This window comes from Etheostoma spectabile, chromosome 20 (genome assembly GCF_008692095.1).
Source record: "Etheostoma spectabile isolate EspeVRDwgs_2016 chromosome 20, UIUC_Espe_1.0, whole genome shotgun sequence".
NCBI lineage: Eukaryota > Metazoa > Chordata > Actinopteri > Perciformes > Percidae > Etheostoma > Etheostoma spectabile.
The window spans coordinates 18,729,280-18,745,965 of NC_045752.1; the positions used below are offsets into that span (position 1 = coordinate 18,729,280).

The following is a 16,686-nucleotide window of genomic DNA, read 5'->3' on the forward strand; positions in this document are numbered from 1 at the left end:
GGCATAGTTAATGAGCAGCAGTACTCGATGCCAGAGTAACTCGCTGAGCAAATTCAAGTTGTGCTCTCGTGAGAACCATGGATTTCCAGGGTAGAGTTTGGCATGAATAAGCCTGAAATCAAACTGAGTAAATATGTAAACCTTCCCTGCTGATTACATTTTTTTTTATTTTTAGAAAGATGAGTAACAAAAATATCAAAATTCATCCAAAACACCTCAGCCTGTTCATGACCTCCACTTACAACTTCTATGGATGAAGAATCGCAACCTGCAGACATTTTATGGTTGTTTTGTGATGTAGACTTGTTGCCACCTCAGTGTTAAGAGAGTGACACATAAAAAAATACAACAGCTTGTGCATTTATATTTAACCAGAACATTTGTTTGAATTCAGTCCCCCATATTTTGTAGACTGCACTGATCCTGTAACGTTTGATTAAATTAGTTCAAGAATTACAGTAAATCTGGCCGCATTTTTTTACAGACTGTGTCACAAACAGACTGTGTCACCTGGCTCAATAAATCACCGCAGCCCCTGTGGTGGCTGAGGTACAGGTACATAGATGAACTATTCATAATGGTGGTCTCTCTCTCTCTCTCTCTCTCTCTCTCCCTCTCTCTCTCTCTCTCTCTTTCTCTCTCTGGCCTTATTCAAAGTGCTCTAATTAATCAGCTTTAAATAGATGGACAGACCTACATTACTGACACAACTCCTCATACACCATGTACTATTCAATACACAGATGGCACCGCAGGGTGTGTGTGTGTGTGTGTGTGTGTGTGTGTGTGTGTGTGTGTGTGTGTGTGTGTGTGTGTGTGTGTGTTATGAAGAAGTTGCAGTAATAGAAATGTTTTGGCAATTAAGTTGAGTGTCACTGAAGCAGTGCAGTGAAGTTTTTCCCAGTGACGAGTGACCAAACAGAGAATTGCCTTTGATATCAGTGAAATGAAAAACCTTCAAAAGAAGAAATTCCTTTTTTTCTTTACTTAATCCTTCAATTGACAGCTGAGACAGACACCAAACAGGCCAAAGTGAGTCATGGTTCACCATCAAGTTTAGTCTTTATTTGCACATTAATGCATTTCAACAAGGCTTGGGAATACGGTACACAATAAGATTTTACATAAATCATCTTTGTCCACTAAGAAGTCTCTCAGGTCTTAGTTCTTAATCACCAATAAGCTTTAACAGGGATCAGCATTAACATGAACAGCAAAGTATTATTATTTTTGTTATTATGACGCGTAAGGCCTGATATTAATGAATTTTACAAAAGTCAGTGCAGATGTAAAGTAATGGATGCTTAATATATCACAGTGAAACTAGATGCCTTGCCACAGTTTAATGCGAGTGGAAAATCAAAGATTGTTTCATTGATAAAAAATTGTACAGAAAACTATCTGGCCCATCTTCTCCTTTGGTCCGATGTGTGAGCTTTAAAGTTGAGTTATTAAGACAATCTATCCAGCAGACAGTAAAGCAGTAGGGTTTGAAAAAAATTGCTATTATTCCAATAGAAACCAGGTTTTCAAGTGTTACACAGCATAGTGCCAAATGTTTAATAGAGAAAATCTCCCACAGGTTAGATTTAATTAATATTTGCATGACACCTCAGCAAGAAACGAAGGGCTGGTGTGATGCAATAGGCAGTGGGGAACACCAGACAGTTTGTCCATGTAGTTGCATGAATGCCATGGCCTTGTCCCATTTTAACAGCAAAAAGAAGTCAGCTTCAAATAAACAGCACGGCTCTCCGTACATGACATGCCAGAGCTGGCAGAGAACCACCAAGAAACTGCCTGGAGCCCAACTGTGGAGCTGCAGGGGTAAACTGGCTCTAAACCTGATCTATACGGTAATCTACCAATTGGGGCAGCACAATTCATATAGAAATATATGGACTAGTATAGCTGTATGTGGACTAGTTCAATATCCAAATGGGGGCGTAATATTTTTTTTAAAGGCAAAATATGTGTTGAACCATTCTGAATTAAGCATTGTGGTGCTTCAGAGACGTCCCAGCCTAGAAATTGTATCCAACAGACTAAAGCCTCGCAACCATCACACTACAATCATTTTAAGTTTAATATTTTTCAATGACCATGCGAATGATTCAAAAATTATCATTCCCTCCAATATCGTGAATCATATCGTAATGTCAGTCAAAAATAATCACAATTAGACGTTTTCCTCTTATTGTGCAACCCCAGTTACAATGCAATTTTTCATGCAGAATAAAAAGAAGATTGCATCATTGAAAATGGTGTCTCTCATAGTCATAACACCTACACCCGCTCCATGCCTTTATAGTGCCCATATGTGAAATGTGAGTGGACTGTGTCCAGACTATGTGCAATATCACAATGTGAGTTTGGACACTTTCAAACAAGAGCTAATTCTTTCATGTTTCTAAAAGATACACTACCTGAATTTAATAATGCACTCATAGATAACAAAATGCAAAGCTGGATTAAACAAAGCTTGGACATGACCCGAGGCCCCAAAAGTTCCAGGTTCACTGTGCGTCAAAGGTCTTTGGTAATTTGATTAATTGCAGATTTGTTGGCACCACATCAAATAAGACATGCATTTACTTATGAATTTACTTTGTGACCCCAAATATTTTTTTATTATTGTATTGGTTTACACCATGGCCACTGAGAATTATTGATTATGATTGGGAGATGTGAATCAACTTTTAATAACCGTACAGTAGCCTGTAACCGGTAAACACCATAACCTGTTTGTGGCACCCAAAGTCTAGGCAAAAGGCTTAGCTTAAGAGCCTGGGGCTGTTGTCAGATGTATGATCAACAAGATATAGATCAAAAATAACCCGGCAGATTCCATTTTGGATGTTTATGTGGTTCTGGAATATCAAATCAACCAAGGGTACTGTAGGTGGAGGAAAGAGAGGACTTTTAAAATCTGTTAGCTTTAGCATTAAGCTAACAGTCGGAAGGTCTGAGGGACAGCTGCAGGCGAAAGGAGAGAGGAAATGTGAGCTAAACTGCAACAGAAGAAAAAGAAAACTAGAGACATGGGAAAGGTAAGAGACAGTGATAAAGAACAAACGAGTTGTGTGTGTGTGTGTCCGTGACCGGAGGAGAGAGACGCAGCCTGTGTAAGGGAAAGCGAGAGAGCTAGCTACATAGCGTTAGCGTTAGCGATAGCCCTATTCTCTGACGTTTTCAACTGCGTATGATACAAGGCTTAAAGCAACCAGTGAATTTTTTTTCTTTTCTAATTTTAAAACTTGTATGAATTTTAAAAGTCTTTACCCAACCTTGTAAAACATGGTCCTTTTTGTTTTACCAAACATTGCCAAGCAACACCAATGGCAGACAGTCTGATGTACAGGAACTATTTTTGTAATATTCAAACCAAAAAAGCAAGGCTAAAAATGATTGATTTAAGTTAATGAACAACTGTTACTGACAAAGATTGTGACAAAGCGTCAGTATTTGACAACCAGGCAATGACAACGGTCTGGGTGTGGAGAATTTGGAGTTGTTTAAAGGCACCTCGGACAGAGCTGGGCAGGATAACCAAAGTAATCAAGTAATGCAGCCTAACATACTTTTTCTGCTGAATAATTAGTAAAGTGAAGCAATATCTTTTTCAGTAAGTAATAAGTTATTGATAACTTTCAAGTAGCCTAACCCAGCGCTGCAAGTCCACAATTAACGGATTTTGCGGAGCCTAATACCCCCCTTGAGTGTTATATGGTGCATTTTCTTACATAATTTTGTGTTTAATCAAATTACCACAAACTGACATACACAACAAAGGGAAGGTCAAACCTGAACCACATGGGTACTGGTTGGTTTCCCCTGCCATGGAAGTGTAATAGGCAACAAGGTAACAAATCTGTGCCGTTAATCCATGCCAAAATGTCCACACAGATCACTTTTCATCTTTTAAAACTGCTGCTATAAGGTTTTATAACAATCTCAACACCTGTACATTCAATGCATTTTGACATGGTTTAGAAAATAACAAGTAGACAGAAGTTGTGGTCATGTCAAACCTTTGATAGTCATTAGCTCAATCCCTGGTAACACATTCACTTCCTAAGACATTCCCACAATCTTGCAGCTTTAAAAATACAGATCACTGCTGACAAAGTATGTAATTCCTTCATGGATGTACTTGTAAATATATGCTCGAAAACACCAGAAAATATAAAACAATAAATAATAAATCTATTACTAAACGAGACAGGTGCATTTAGACTTCTACTAAATCCTGTTGGTTTGCACAGAGCAGCATCATTAAGAACAGGGACTGGCGGCAAATTTCAATGTCCATAATAGCAGTTAAAGCTGCACAATGCAACAGTTCTCAGTTTGCAGAAAAAAACTAAAACAAAAAAACACCAATGTTACGACATCAGTTGCAGTCAAATCAAAAAAAATATGGCTGCATCATCCCCAAAATAGATTCACCTTTCAAAATGTAGCGCCATTACCTTGACGTTCAACACTGATAACACAAAGACAAATTTACTTGCCGTGGAGTTTGTCATAATTCAAACAGTTTCCTCCCACTGCCCAATTTGAAATTCAAGTGCATATTTAAAAATGCATGAGTGCACCTGCTGAGGAAACATTTGCCTGCCGGGACCTAACTTCCCACACATCCTTCCATAGCCACATCGTATTGTAAAGATAATTATTATTGATTAAGTGATAAGGATTTGTCAACCTTACGCGTTTCCTTTGTCACATTTGTGATAGGATAAATCTGCTAGCACTGTGCTCTCTTTTAAAGGTGCTACATGTGTAGTTGTTAACATCAGTAAATGATTACCACATTCATTTTGAAACATTAGTATAATTAGTCAACAACAGAACCACTGCTGGGATGATTGGCAGCTCTACTGGTCTCCACACTGCATTTTACATTGAGTGCCACTGACATAGCCTAGAAATCCAGACCCAAATCTCAAAGATTATCTAGCATCGAGTAATGAAAGTTGCCCATCTCGAGGGGCGGCACCAAGCGTGCATTTGAAAATCTCACTACACGCAATTGGATAACACTACAACCAATCACAACAACACACAGGGTGACGTATCCAGAGCCCCATATGCTAGCTACCAGCGGAGCTAACTGGTAGATTAAACTGTCATCATGGGTTTAGCTTGCCTCTGGCCCCGCCTACATCAGATACACCGATGTGATTGGTGCAGCTCGGCTACAAGGGCATAGTTAATGAGCAGTGTTACTCGATGCCAGAGTAACTCGCTGAGCAAATTGTTCTCTCGTGAGAACTCTGGATTTCCAGAGTACCACTGACATGGATTTGTATAAAAATCTTCTGGATTGCTTCACTTTCAATGCAAAAAAGCTAAGACTGTAAAATGTTCTCTTAATTGGTGGAGGGGAGTGAGAGGCAAATCATCTCCAACATGTTTACCCTCTTCAGTAAAGCCCAAGATGCCACAGAGGCGTGGAGAAACAGGAAAGAAAGGGGATTACTGGAAATGAAGTTCCTAGCACTAAAACTAGCACTGGTGTGAGACAAAGGCTATCTATCATGTCTCATTGTGTATACATTATACCGAGCTACCTGATAATAAATTGATGTTTGAAATTGTTAAACATAGAACCTCTAAATTAGTGTAAGACTGCATTTACAATTAGTATTTGGTTGTATAAATAAAATTAAACTCAGCCATTATTATACACATCACTCAGGCAACACTTTCCACATCTGAAACATAGAATATAGCATGAATTTGTAAGCATATTGCCCAATTTTAACATTGACAATTTCAATTTAATTTATAAATAAAAACATTTAAATTAAATGTTATTACTAAATCCTTCTATTATTTGTTCATATATATATATATATATATATATATATATATATATATTATTTGTTTTATATATATATATCGCTCTATAATTATTTTAATGTTTCAAAATATATTATTGACACACTGTTAAATACACTGTAAAGTTGGATGTGATTATAAAATACATTTTACACTGTAAAATTCAACCTCAGGCGGTTTTAAAAGCATATATATGAAGTAGTAAGGGCAGGTGTTGAAGTGAGGCATTACATAGAGGAAGGAAGTGTAATTTGATATAAGACCTGAGACACATTTACATTGTTAGATCCTTATAAACAAGATAACACAATGGCAGTGTCCGACAGAAATTCCTTTCTCCAACTGTAATCATTTGTATGTTATTGTAACTAAATTCCAACACTGTAATAATGTGTAAATACAGGTGAGCAAGCCAAACCACTGGGAATGCCTCATATGTGAATTTTGTTTTCACTTGTAGTTGTGTATGTCCTTTACAGTACATTCAATAGAATAAAAAAAACCACAGTACTATTTATATTTCTTGTTCAGAGATAGAATAATGTATAACTAATAAATCAAGCCTGACTGTTGAAAAATCCATTAGGAATGACACTATGCAAATCTTACCTACGTGTTCTATCAGTGGCAATGTTTCCACACAATCTCAACCTAAAGGTTTCTGTTTAGCCTGAGTCTCACACTATCTCAAACTTAAACTGATTAAATATTATATTGTGTAGAGTAGTCCAAGAAAATGCAACAATTAACTAGTCTTTTATGCAGCCTTTAGAAGGTCATAAGAAGGCAATGGCAGCAGCTAGATGCAAAATAAAAAATGTACAGCCAAGAAAATATGTAGTTGTTGCAGCCAGGAAAACAAAACCCAGCTTCAGCAATAAAACCTCCTCTCAACCGACTGAACAAAAAAAACCTTTCCTTCACAAATCAACCAGAAGACGATGACGATGGTGACGATGATGAAGATGATGAAGATGAAGGGGGGGTTCTATGGGAATCGCCTCCTTCAAGTTCTGTGAACCTTACCAATGATGATGTACCTTCCTTCTCTTTATCCTTCCTGCTTCCTGTGCAGACTGACCTCTGGGCTGGTTTAAACTGCCATGTCACCTTCTTTGTAGTTGACGACTGATCTACTGATTCTACCCGTTTCACTGGCGCAGTGACATGCTGAGTTGCCATGGGAATAGCTGGTGTATCTGCCATGCTGGTGGTGACCCCGGTAACTTTCCTTGCCATGCCATTGTTGTTTTTGTCCTGTTCTGTAAAGAGCTCGCTTAGCACTTCAGGTTCGGTGGTTTCTCCGAACATGTCCCAGCCTGGTTCAGCAGGCAACCGCTTGGGCCGTGATACGCCGGCAGATTTATTACCAGCAGCAGATGTTCTGGAGGAGCGACTGGGATCGGAGTCGGACAGGTCTGAGTCCCAGTCACTATCCCCTGCCACTGAGCCACAGCCCAGTAGTGACATATCAACAGTGCCAGATCCGGAACTCTCTGAGTCTGACTCCCTGGAAAAGCACAACAAACACAATAAAAAGAGTAAAATATTAAACTACATTAATGTTGAATTGCAGTGACCAAAGTAATCACTGGCATCTACAGCCCCAGCCATCACCAATCTTTGATTAAAACAATTCCAAATATTTCCCCAGTAACTGAATTCTTATATGTATTTGAATGGTACACTGGGCAACTGTGGCTCAGGGCTCAGAGCGGTTGTCTACCATTCAGGAGGTCCGTGGATAAATCCCTGGCCCCTGCAGTCTACATAATGTAGACGTGTCCTTGGGCAAAACACTGCTGTGTATCTGATAAGCAGGTGGCACCTTGTATGTTAGCCTTGGCCACCGGTGTGCAAACAGGGTGAATGGAGCCTGTAGTTCAGAGTGCTTTGAGTGGTCGTTAATACTAGAAAATTGCTATGTAAATGAAGTATTTACTACATTTACTAAAACACTGCTTTAAAAATGCTGCAGAAAATTGAAATTCTAACACAAGCAATTTTTCGTATTGTTAAAATGACAAAGATTTAAATAGTATTAGTGCTGACTTGTGTGGGGAATTTAAAAACACTCTACAATGAGTTTGTAATGGAAATGAGATGAGTGATTACTGTGTGTCAAAGCATGCTTTAGCCTGGGAATGGAATTCCAGAAAATTGGCTCAAGAAGACATCACAGTATGTTTAATAGTAAACCATTGTATTCAGTTTCAAGAGTTTCTCAAAGTGTCCCGAATCCTGGTCAGTAGTTCTCCTCCCCTGCTCAAAATAGCCTTGGCTAAGCCCTGTCTGCCCTTCTTGAGATGGTTTAAGAGTCCCCTAATCCAAACCTCAAAACAACTTCTTCTTCAACATGGGCCACTGGGATTCCACATGCCTGAGCCTCCCTAGAATGGGGAAAAAAAGTACTCTGTAGGTGGGAATTGAAATCCTTGCGCACAGGAGCCTCGGACAGGCATTCCCCGAATGGAAACAAAGCAAGGGGAGAAAGCTAAGACACCTGGAAGAAGTTGAATTGTTGCTACGTGGTGTCAAAAAAAGTCAGTTGAGGTGGTGTTGGTATTTAATTAGGATGCCTCCTGTGAAGGTGTTCGGCACAACCAGCTGGGAGGAGACCCTCTGGAGGACCCAGAACTAGGATTTGGCAATATATCAATACTACATTGATTTTAAGATATGAGACGATATTGTCTTAGACTTTGGATATCGTAATATTGTAATATGGCATAAGTGTTGTCTTTTTCTGGTTTTAAAGTATAGTGATGCAATTTTCTGAACTTACCGGCTGTTCTACTATTTGTCTTTACCCACTTAGTCATTATATCCACATTACTAAGATTGTTTAGAGAATTTTTTTTATTGTGAAAATATTTTGTGAAAGCACCAATTGTCAGCCCTATAATATTGTCATAATATCAATATTACAGTATATTATCAAGAAGATCGTGAAATCCGATTTTTTCCATATCTCCCAGCCCAACATAGGACACACTGGAGGGATCACAGATTGCATCTGGTCTGGAACCTTTTTGGTATCCCTCAGGGAGAGCCGGATGGCGTAGGGTGAAAGATGTCTGGGCTACCTTACTTAGCTGACTGACACTGCAACCAGGACCAGGATAAGCGGAGCAGAAACTAGATGGATGAATGGATCAAAATGAACAAAATTGCATATTAAAGACAATGGCGAACATTATAGCTACAGCGAACACAAAAGATATGCATACCTTCCGCTGTAGGGTGCGGTTCCTGTAGGGCCCAGTAGGTGGCAGGCTGGAGCAGCCAGGTAGACAAAGCTGTCAGTGCACAGAAAGTCTCCTTCCTCTGGTTTTTGGGGGGCAAAATGAGTTGGCTTGGCGATCCATTCTTTATTTGACTGGTCCAAGTGTGTTTTCATGCTATCTGGATGTTGCTGTACACTGTCTTGTTTTATATCTTGGGTGGGAACTTCTGTCAGTGTGGTGACTTCACCCTGGGAGGCAGGTCTTGCAGACACGGCAAGGTAAACAAAGCTGTCCGATTGGACAAAGGGATCTAAGTCACCACAGTCCAGGCCTGAGCTTCTGATTGGCTTCTGATTTGGATCCAGAAGGTGTTTGATTGGTTGTTTTGAGGGAGACAGAGGAAGAGGAAAGTCACTTCCCATGATGGTCACTTTTTTCCTGGGTGGTATCCCTTCACTTTGTGGGGCATTTAAAGCCGTGGGGCCCTCCCTGTCTGCGTGGTCAAGTGGGGTCTTAGTGATTGAAACAGAACCTATCTTACCAACCCACCTTCCATTCTCATCTTTCCCTCTCTCTTCATCTCTCACCATCTTTCCATTCCCTGCTTTCTCTCTTCCGCTATCTCCTTCTTTGTCTTCATGCAAGGAAGTGTCGAGGAGTGATGGGTAGCACCACTGTAGCTCTGCACTCTCCTCCCTCCCCCATTCCTTTAACCCTACATCGTCCCCGTCTTTCTCCAGTGACGTGCTGCTACTGCCTAGGTCAGAGCCACTGATTGGCTGGTCGCTGTCAGAACCGGCTTCTTCCTGGCTCTGATTGGACAAGGACAGGAAGACGCCACTGGAGTCGGATTCCAGCGTAAGGTTGGAGTCTGGAGAGCTGTCCTCCTTGGTAGAGCTAGAAAAAATACAAGGCAGTCAATTGACTACATCCTCATGTGGATCTAATGACTTCTAATTCTCTCTCTCTCTACCAATTACTGCTTACCACAGATGCCATCAAATTTGATGTAACGTACTATTTCAGATCAAGGCCATTGCTTTTTTTTGGTCTGTCAGCCTCACAGAGCATTTCGATTTTTTATGTCTCTAAATTGAAAGCTTGAAAATGTTCCAGACCACAAATGTTACCCAGAACAAATATAACTACTGTAGTTTAATACTGCAAAAAAGAAGGGAAACATACAAAGCTTACTTTTAAGTTAATTAGATACATTGATGAAATGATTAGGTAAAGAGATATTAAGCTTATTAAAGCCATAAATGTTTTATTATAGGTCTTGTCAGCAAAAGCCCCCAAATTGCAAATGTTGTACAGCACCATTTCAACCTGCCCAATCCACATGGTCCACATTCTAAAAATATTTAATATTGACCATCTTACTTACCTACCTACTTACCTATTGCCAACAGTGGAAGTCCCAGCAGATTTGGTTGACCAATCAACAGGAGGTCTGTCTGTGTCTGTAGCTGGTGAGGCCTTAGCACTGAGCTCCAAACTGACCTGGGATCTGTTCCCCATTCCTGGTAAATAGAGCACAGTTTTAACACAATTAACCATGATACATGGTGAATCCAATTAAAACATTATACCATTCATTACCCTCCTGTTCAAGCCTTTGGATATTTGATCACAGCCAGTAGAGCAGTGTTTGCCTAGTAGCTGTTTTTAGCTGAGGCTTTTTTTGCAGGAATAGACAAATTCTAATTTAGATATGGTGGAGAATGGGTAGAGCTGAGGTAGGAAAAGCAAATGGTGTCCACCAGTTGCATTACAATCAAGCACTCCCCAATCCAAACTTTTTTTTAAGACTTGATATCCCCTTAATGAAAAAAACAAAACTCCCCTCCCCACGTCCAGCATATTGTGGGGTAACAGATCACAGTGTGTCCAGGCAGAAGGCACCACCTCTAGCTCTCTCAGTGTAATAAAGGGTGTACCCCAGGGTTCCGTCCTCGTACCTCGTAGAAATTTAGTGCATTATTGCAGGCACTTGAATGAAATATGGGAAGAATAAAAACAAACATGCATAAAATCCAACTAATACCTGTCAAGAGAGCAACTTTCTCTCTCTGCGGCCCAGGGTGTGTTTGGTACATGTCCGTTCGTTCCCTCTGTGGCTCCAGCAGTGATTGGTATAAATCCTGGGTGTCCCTTTGGGGCTGAGACAGGTCAAGGTGCTCCAGGTCTGAGTCCAGCTCCCTGGCTCTCCTTTCCAACTCCGTCAGGCTGAGCTCCGAAGCAGCCGAGGAGGGGGGATGGGAGCCCCCAAAGCCAATCGGGGGCCGGAGAAGAGGCCAACGTTGAAGGGAGCCCGAGAAGGAATCTGTATCACCACTTCCTCCTGCTCCCCCTTTCTCCCAGCCATCCTCCCACAATGTGTTGACCATGTCAAGGACAACGTCCCAACTCTCTATCCCCTCTTCATCTCCAAATGTGCCTCCTTCTCCTCCCTCCACCTCAACTTCTTCTTTCTTTGATTTAGCCACCACCTCCTCCAACTCTTGTCGATGCCGCTCTTGTATTCCATCCTTAATCTGCATTTCTCTATCCTCAACCTTTTCAAACATTATTTCTACATTTGTTTCCTTTTTTACATCTTCCTTTATGTTTCCATCCTCTTCCACTTTCCCTTTAACCCTTCTCTCTGACTTTTCTTGTTTGGTTTCCTCCACCAGCCCCTTTTGGATAGTAACTATCTCTTTCTCCTTTCCCACTTTCTCCTCCCTTTTGTCTTTCTCTTCAGTCCTCGCCTTGTCTCGCTTCTCATCCTTCCCCTTCCCCTTCCCCTTCCTCTCCTCAATCTCAGTCTTCTCCTTACTCTGCTCTGCTTGTCTCTCCTTGCTCTTGGTTCTCCTGGGTTCTTCCTGCTCTCTGCAGACCCTCCACTGCTCCAAGTTCTGCTCCTTCAGGGAAGCCCTGCCTACCAAACTGGCCCCCGGTCCTAGTTCTAGATGGGAGGGCTCTTTAAGTGAGCATCGTCCCACAATACTTGTAGCATTTATAATGGTTGTTAGTGGGTTCTCTGAGAAGTGGCCTGGACGGGGGTGGAGTTGGGCAAGTGGGCGCCTCTTCTCCAATGCTGAGAGGACAGAGGGGAGTGGGGGGAGGATAGGGAGGTTGTGGAGTGCCCCACCTTGCCGAACAGTCCTCTTTCTGACCATGATTCGGCGGGGCCAAGTGGACTCGATGCCCTCAGACTTAAGGTCTGTTGACTCAAGGTCTCCAAATCCTCTGCTTAGGCGAGGGCTGACCACGCCTGGTTGGAGCCCTGTGGCCGTTCCAGGTCGGGTCCTAGAGCTGGACTTGGATGATTTGGACTTGTGGGACCTGGAACCTTTCTCTACATGGCTAGATTTAATTTTATTAATGTCCAAAGGTTTTTTCTCAGCCTGATCTGCCGGGGCAGTATCAGTTTTATCCCCAGCCTCAACACTTATGTGAGCTTTTTCTGTAGCCTTGTTGCTGTTTTGGGTTTCACCGACGGCCCCACTCTCAATGTTACTTTTAGTCCCTGTCTCAATACTAACCCCAGCCACTAGTAATGCTTCAGGCTCAGATGTAGGAGCAATCTTAACTTCTGTCTCTTTAATTTCCACCCTGGACTCTGCTGCCAAACCAACCTCATTGTTAACTGTAGCTACACCTCCAGCTTCTGTTTCAGTCCTGTTCTCCACCTGCCTTAAAATAACTTTAGCCTCAACCCCTGCCTCAATCTCTGGCTTCATCTCCAGACCAGGTCCAGCTCCAATCTCAACTTTATCTCCAGGCCCAATCCTGTTATTAATGTCAGTCACAGTTGAAGATATAGTCTCAGCAGTAGGTTCTGGTTTAGCCACACCCCTTCCAGTTTTTTCTCCACTCCTTGTTGTTCCCCTGTGTCCCTCCTTGTTCAAAGCTGGAGCCATATTTTCAATCTCCACCCCAGACTGCACTTTTCCTTCCAGATCCCGTCCACCTGGTCTTGTTTTCACTTGGGAGCCCATTCTTATTTCTGACCCATTTTTACTGCTAGCCCTGGATCCGTTATCATATTTATTCCAACTTTCAGCTCTGTGGTGTTCTTGTATTCCAGCTCTGATTTCAGCCTCTGACATGTTTCCAACTCCCACTTCACTTACTATCCTCTGCCCACACCCAGATTTGCTGTCAACTAACACCAAACCCACACTCCCGTTGTCAAACTTTGAAACCATACCACCACCTACACTTTCAGGGCCAACCTTTGACCCGGCTCTATTCCTACCCACTGCGCCAGTGCCCATTCTGGGGGCAGCATTGGGGGAGGGGGAGGGGTGAGGGAGCAACAGGGGTGTTGTGTCTAGAACCTGGTCGTGCTCTAAAAACACAGAGTCTCTGTCTGAACGCAGAGGTACTGGTCGACCATATCCAAAGGTGCCAAAAGTTGTTTCCCTCCTCTCCCTTTCTCTCGCCTTCTCCCTCTCCAGCCTCCCCCTCTCCCTTTCTCTTTCCCACTCTCGCTGGGCCCACCCTCGCTCCATCTCCCTTTCCCTCTCTCTCTCCCACTCTCTTTCTCGTTCACTCCGGCCCCATCCTCCTCCTCTGTCCCTCATTTCCTGCTCGAGGTCATGAGCAGACAGTTGGACCAGCGGGGCACGGTAGGGAGATCGTCTAAGCTCCTGGGGGGGTGACAGCCTGAGACTCTGGGTTTGGGAGTAATGCCTTGGCTGGATGACCTGGGGAGGGGAACATCGCAAACTCTGAGACTGACTGGGGCGAGGTTTGGCAGGGGAGAAAAAGACCGGAGTATGGTAACCAGAGGAAAGAGGTGAGCCGGAGAATGGGGAAATGAGGGGGGAGGTAAGAGAGGAAGACTGGCCCCCAGGGGGAGGGTAGTGTCCTGGGTTCAGATACCCCCCTCCTCTGTCCATCATATCGGCTGTAGTAAGCTCCAGACACTCCAGGTGTTTTGGAGGTGTGAAGACTTTCCAAGAATGTCGGCCATCTCTGCTCTTTGTACTGTCTCCATGTTGATGGTGGTGGGGATGGTGGTGTTTCTTGGATGAGGAGGAGGACACTCCTGGTGCCGAGAATGATGACACGGAGGGAGAAACTGATCGGTTGATACATCCTGGCGAGTGGCAGCCACCACCATCAACATCCTGACCGCCAAGCTTCAATGAATCAAAGATGGCTCTTTCATCCAGTCGTCGAACAAACGAGGGGTTCGGAGTTAGAGAGCGGGGCTGCGAATCGAACATGTCAGCTGGAGACCTGCTTACCCTTAGGGAGCCGCTTGCAGAGTAGCTAAAACTCCCCTCACATCCACCGTCTCGCCTTATGGACCCTCCAGGGTGATGGTGATGGCTGTCAATCTGTTGATTGATGCACATGGTATCGTATATGGATCGTTGGGGAATGTAGCCGTCTCCGTATCCCCCTTCCACTCCCCCAGCCCTCCCTCCCAATCCTCCATCCCCAGCTCCATGTTTCTCCAGGCAGCAGGAGCTCTTCCTGAAACACCCGGGACGGCTAAGAGGCTTGCCCATGATTGGTCGGATGGCTGACGGTGGGAGGGACTGGTGGGAGGCACGGTTGAAGTTTGAAGAGTGAATTGTGAATTTGTTAATTTTACTAATTCTGAAAAATGTAGCTTGCAAAATAAATTTCAATATGTGCAAGATGCATGGCAGCTGGTTTTGAGAGGGCCATGGCAGAAGAGAAATGCTTTTTCTTTTATGGTAAAATACTGAAGCATTTTTGTTGTCAGGACAACATTTTGATCAAAGTATGGCATTGCTGCAAAAAAAAAAAACTGCTTGTCAAAAGTTTCATGACATAAAAACAATGTAAACGAGATAATACTCCAACCAGATTTAGAAGAAAAACATGAAAATATAAGACAAAATATGTCCAGTTTTTACATCCAAAGGTTTACTGCTCTTAGCTCATCTTCTCTCCCACGCTCTTCCCAACATGTCCGCATTTGTTTTCATTTTAGGTGTTCATTGTTCTGGCTGTCTGTTCAGAGCCAATGAAGTCTTTTTCCAGTGGAGCATTAGTCAGTCAGACACAAAGCGACAGAAAGGCTGCACACAAATCTTCTCCTTTCATTCTGGCAGTGTTTGTTGATTACCATCGTCTGTCTGTGGAAAACAAAGCAAACAACAAAAGATTTGAATGGAAGGCAGCTTTAAAAAAGTCTTTCCATAAATAATTAAGTGAGTGGACATATTAAAATCTTCAGTATTAAATGAGTTAAAAATCACTGATGCATCCAATTAAAGGGCCACTCCACCAATTCTATACACAAAGCTCAGTTTACGTCTCACAGAAGTAATACTCAACCTGTGAAATCAGTTGTACAGTAGCCTATAATGTCCTATAATGTGGCTCTGAATGAAATTCTCTGTGAAAATAACCCTGATGATGTCATCAGAGTTAGGTCAGGTTGGGCGTGACATAGAAAGTTAGGGTGACAAACTTGAAATGTGGGGTTCTAATGAAAGACACAATTTGGTTGCATTGTTGGAATTGTAGGATCCACCCAGGAGTTGTTTGGCCCACATATGGTAGCAAAAGTAGAAAACCATTTCCTCTATAGATTAGGAAATTGGAAATACATATACTCAAATGTACTTTATGTAGAACTTTTCCTTCTCAAAATGAGTTTAAGATCAAGCAAAAATACTGCAACTTTGTTGGCAAATCCCTTTTGTCCATTTGTAAAAGTTATATCTTAAAACGTAATAACAGTAGTTTCGACAATCTGAAGGGTGAAAAAACTGTCCACATCCAACACAACAAAAGGAAACTTAGCAACCATTTTAAAGTGGGAAAGATGCAACAGCCTGCCCCAAGCAGCCTTAAAGCCCCATGCAAATTTGGTGCCAAAAATAACGTCAAGATGACGTCAATATTCCTTCAAAGCTATTCCCTTCTTCAATATGAGAATTTTCTTTGGTGAAAATTTGATTTGATGTCCTGCTTTAAATGTACCAAACTGGTTCATCTACAGCAGTTATTGTTCATCTACAGCCCGCTAACTCCATCTTTTTGCATGACAGCAGTACTTAGTATGATGATTAGCTCAAATAGATTAGCTCATGGAAAGTTATATCACAAGAAAAAGGCATTTAAAACACGTTGGGACCACAGAGGCATGTCATCAACCACACATACTGAGATCTGGCAACCTCAGGACGACACTGACTGGTTTCACCACACTTGAACCAGTTCAGAGGGGAATCAAAGTTAAAAGAGGAATGAATAGTAATTTACTGGTTCGAAAACTCCATTTAGACTTCTTTTTCTCACATAAAGGAAAAAAAAAGATTGACATTCAATTATCAAAAAACATCTTCAGAAAGCTTTCCAGAGTAGTCCTGGAATATCCATGCTGACATCCATCTCGAATGTCACACTAAAGAGTCAGATCTGTCTAATTTACATGCATTAGTGACGCCAAATTAGTTGAGCTCCATCAAAGGAGCCTATTGATCATTGAGAATCATTCCCAGTCTCCCTATCTTTTTCCCTTTCTTTTTAGGGTCCCTTCATTCTTAAGCATCCTCTCTCCTCTCTCCTCTCTCTCTCTCTCTCTCTCCCTCTCTCTCTCTGTCATCACTGCTGCTGCCACCTGCTCTATTTC

The 16,686-nt window shown here is 42.2% G+C and overlaps 1 protein-coding gene and 1 long non-coding RNA gene across 3 annotated transcripts in view; one reads left to right on the forward strand and one right to left on the reverse strand.

Annotated features, from left to right (window-relative positions):
* LOC116669972 (uncharacterized) lies at positions 1-8,373 on the forward strand. The gene is made up of 3 exons (XR_004326919.1): positions 1-95; positions 129-135; positions 8,361-8,373. It is a non-coding gene; the product is annotated as an uncharacterized LOC116669972 (long non-coding RNA).
* Positions 1,038-16,686, reverse strand: part of LOC116669953 (uncharacterized) — a 16,383-nt gene continuing 734 nt past the window's right edge. For both annotated transcript variants that reach the window (XM_032500106.1, XM_032500105.1), the window contains exons 2-5: positions 11,122-15,181; positions 10,474-10,597; positions 9,078-9,971; positions 1,038-7,357 (exon numbers count right to left, since the gene is read on the reverse strand). In XM_032500106.1, the coding sequence (XP_032355997.1) occupies positions 6,775-7,357; positions 9,078-9,971; positions 10,474-10,597; positions 11,122-14,584 (5,064 nt within the window). In that variant the 5' untranslated portion in view covers positions 14,585-15,181 and the 3' untranslated portion in view covers positions 1,038-6,774. The remainder of the gene's footprint in view (positions 7,358-9,077; positions 9,972-10,473; positions 10,598-11,121; positions 15,182-16,686) is intronic.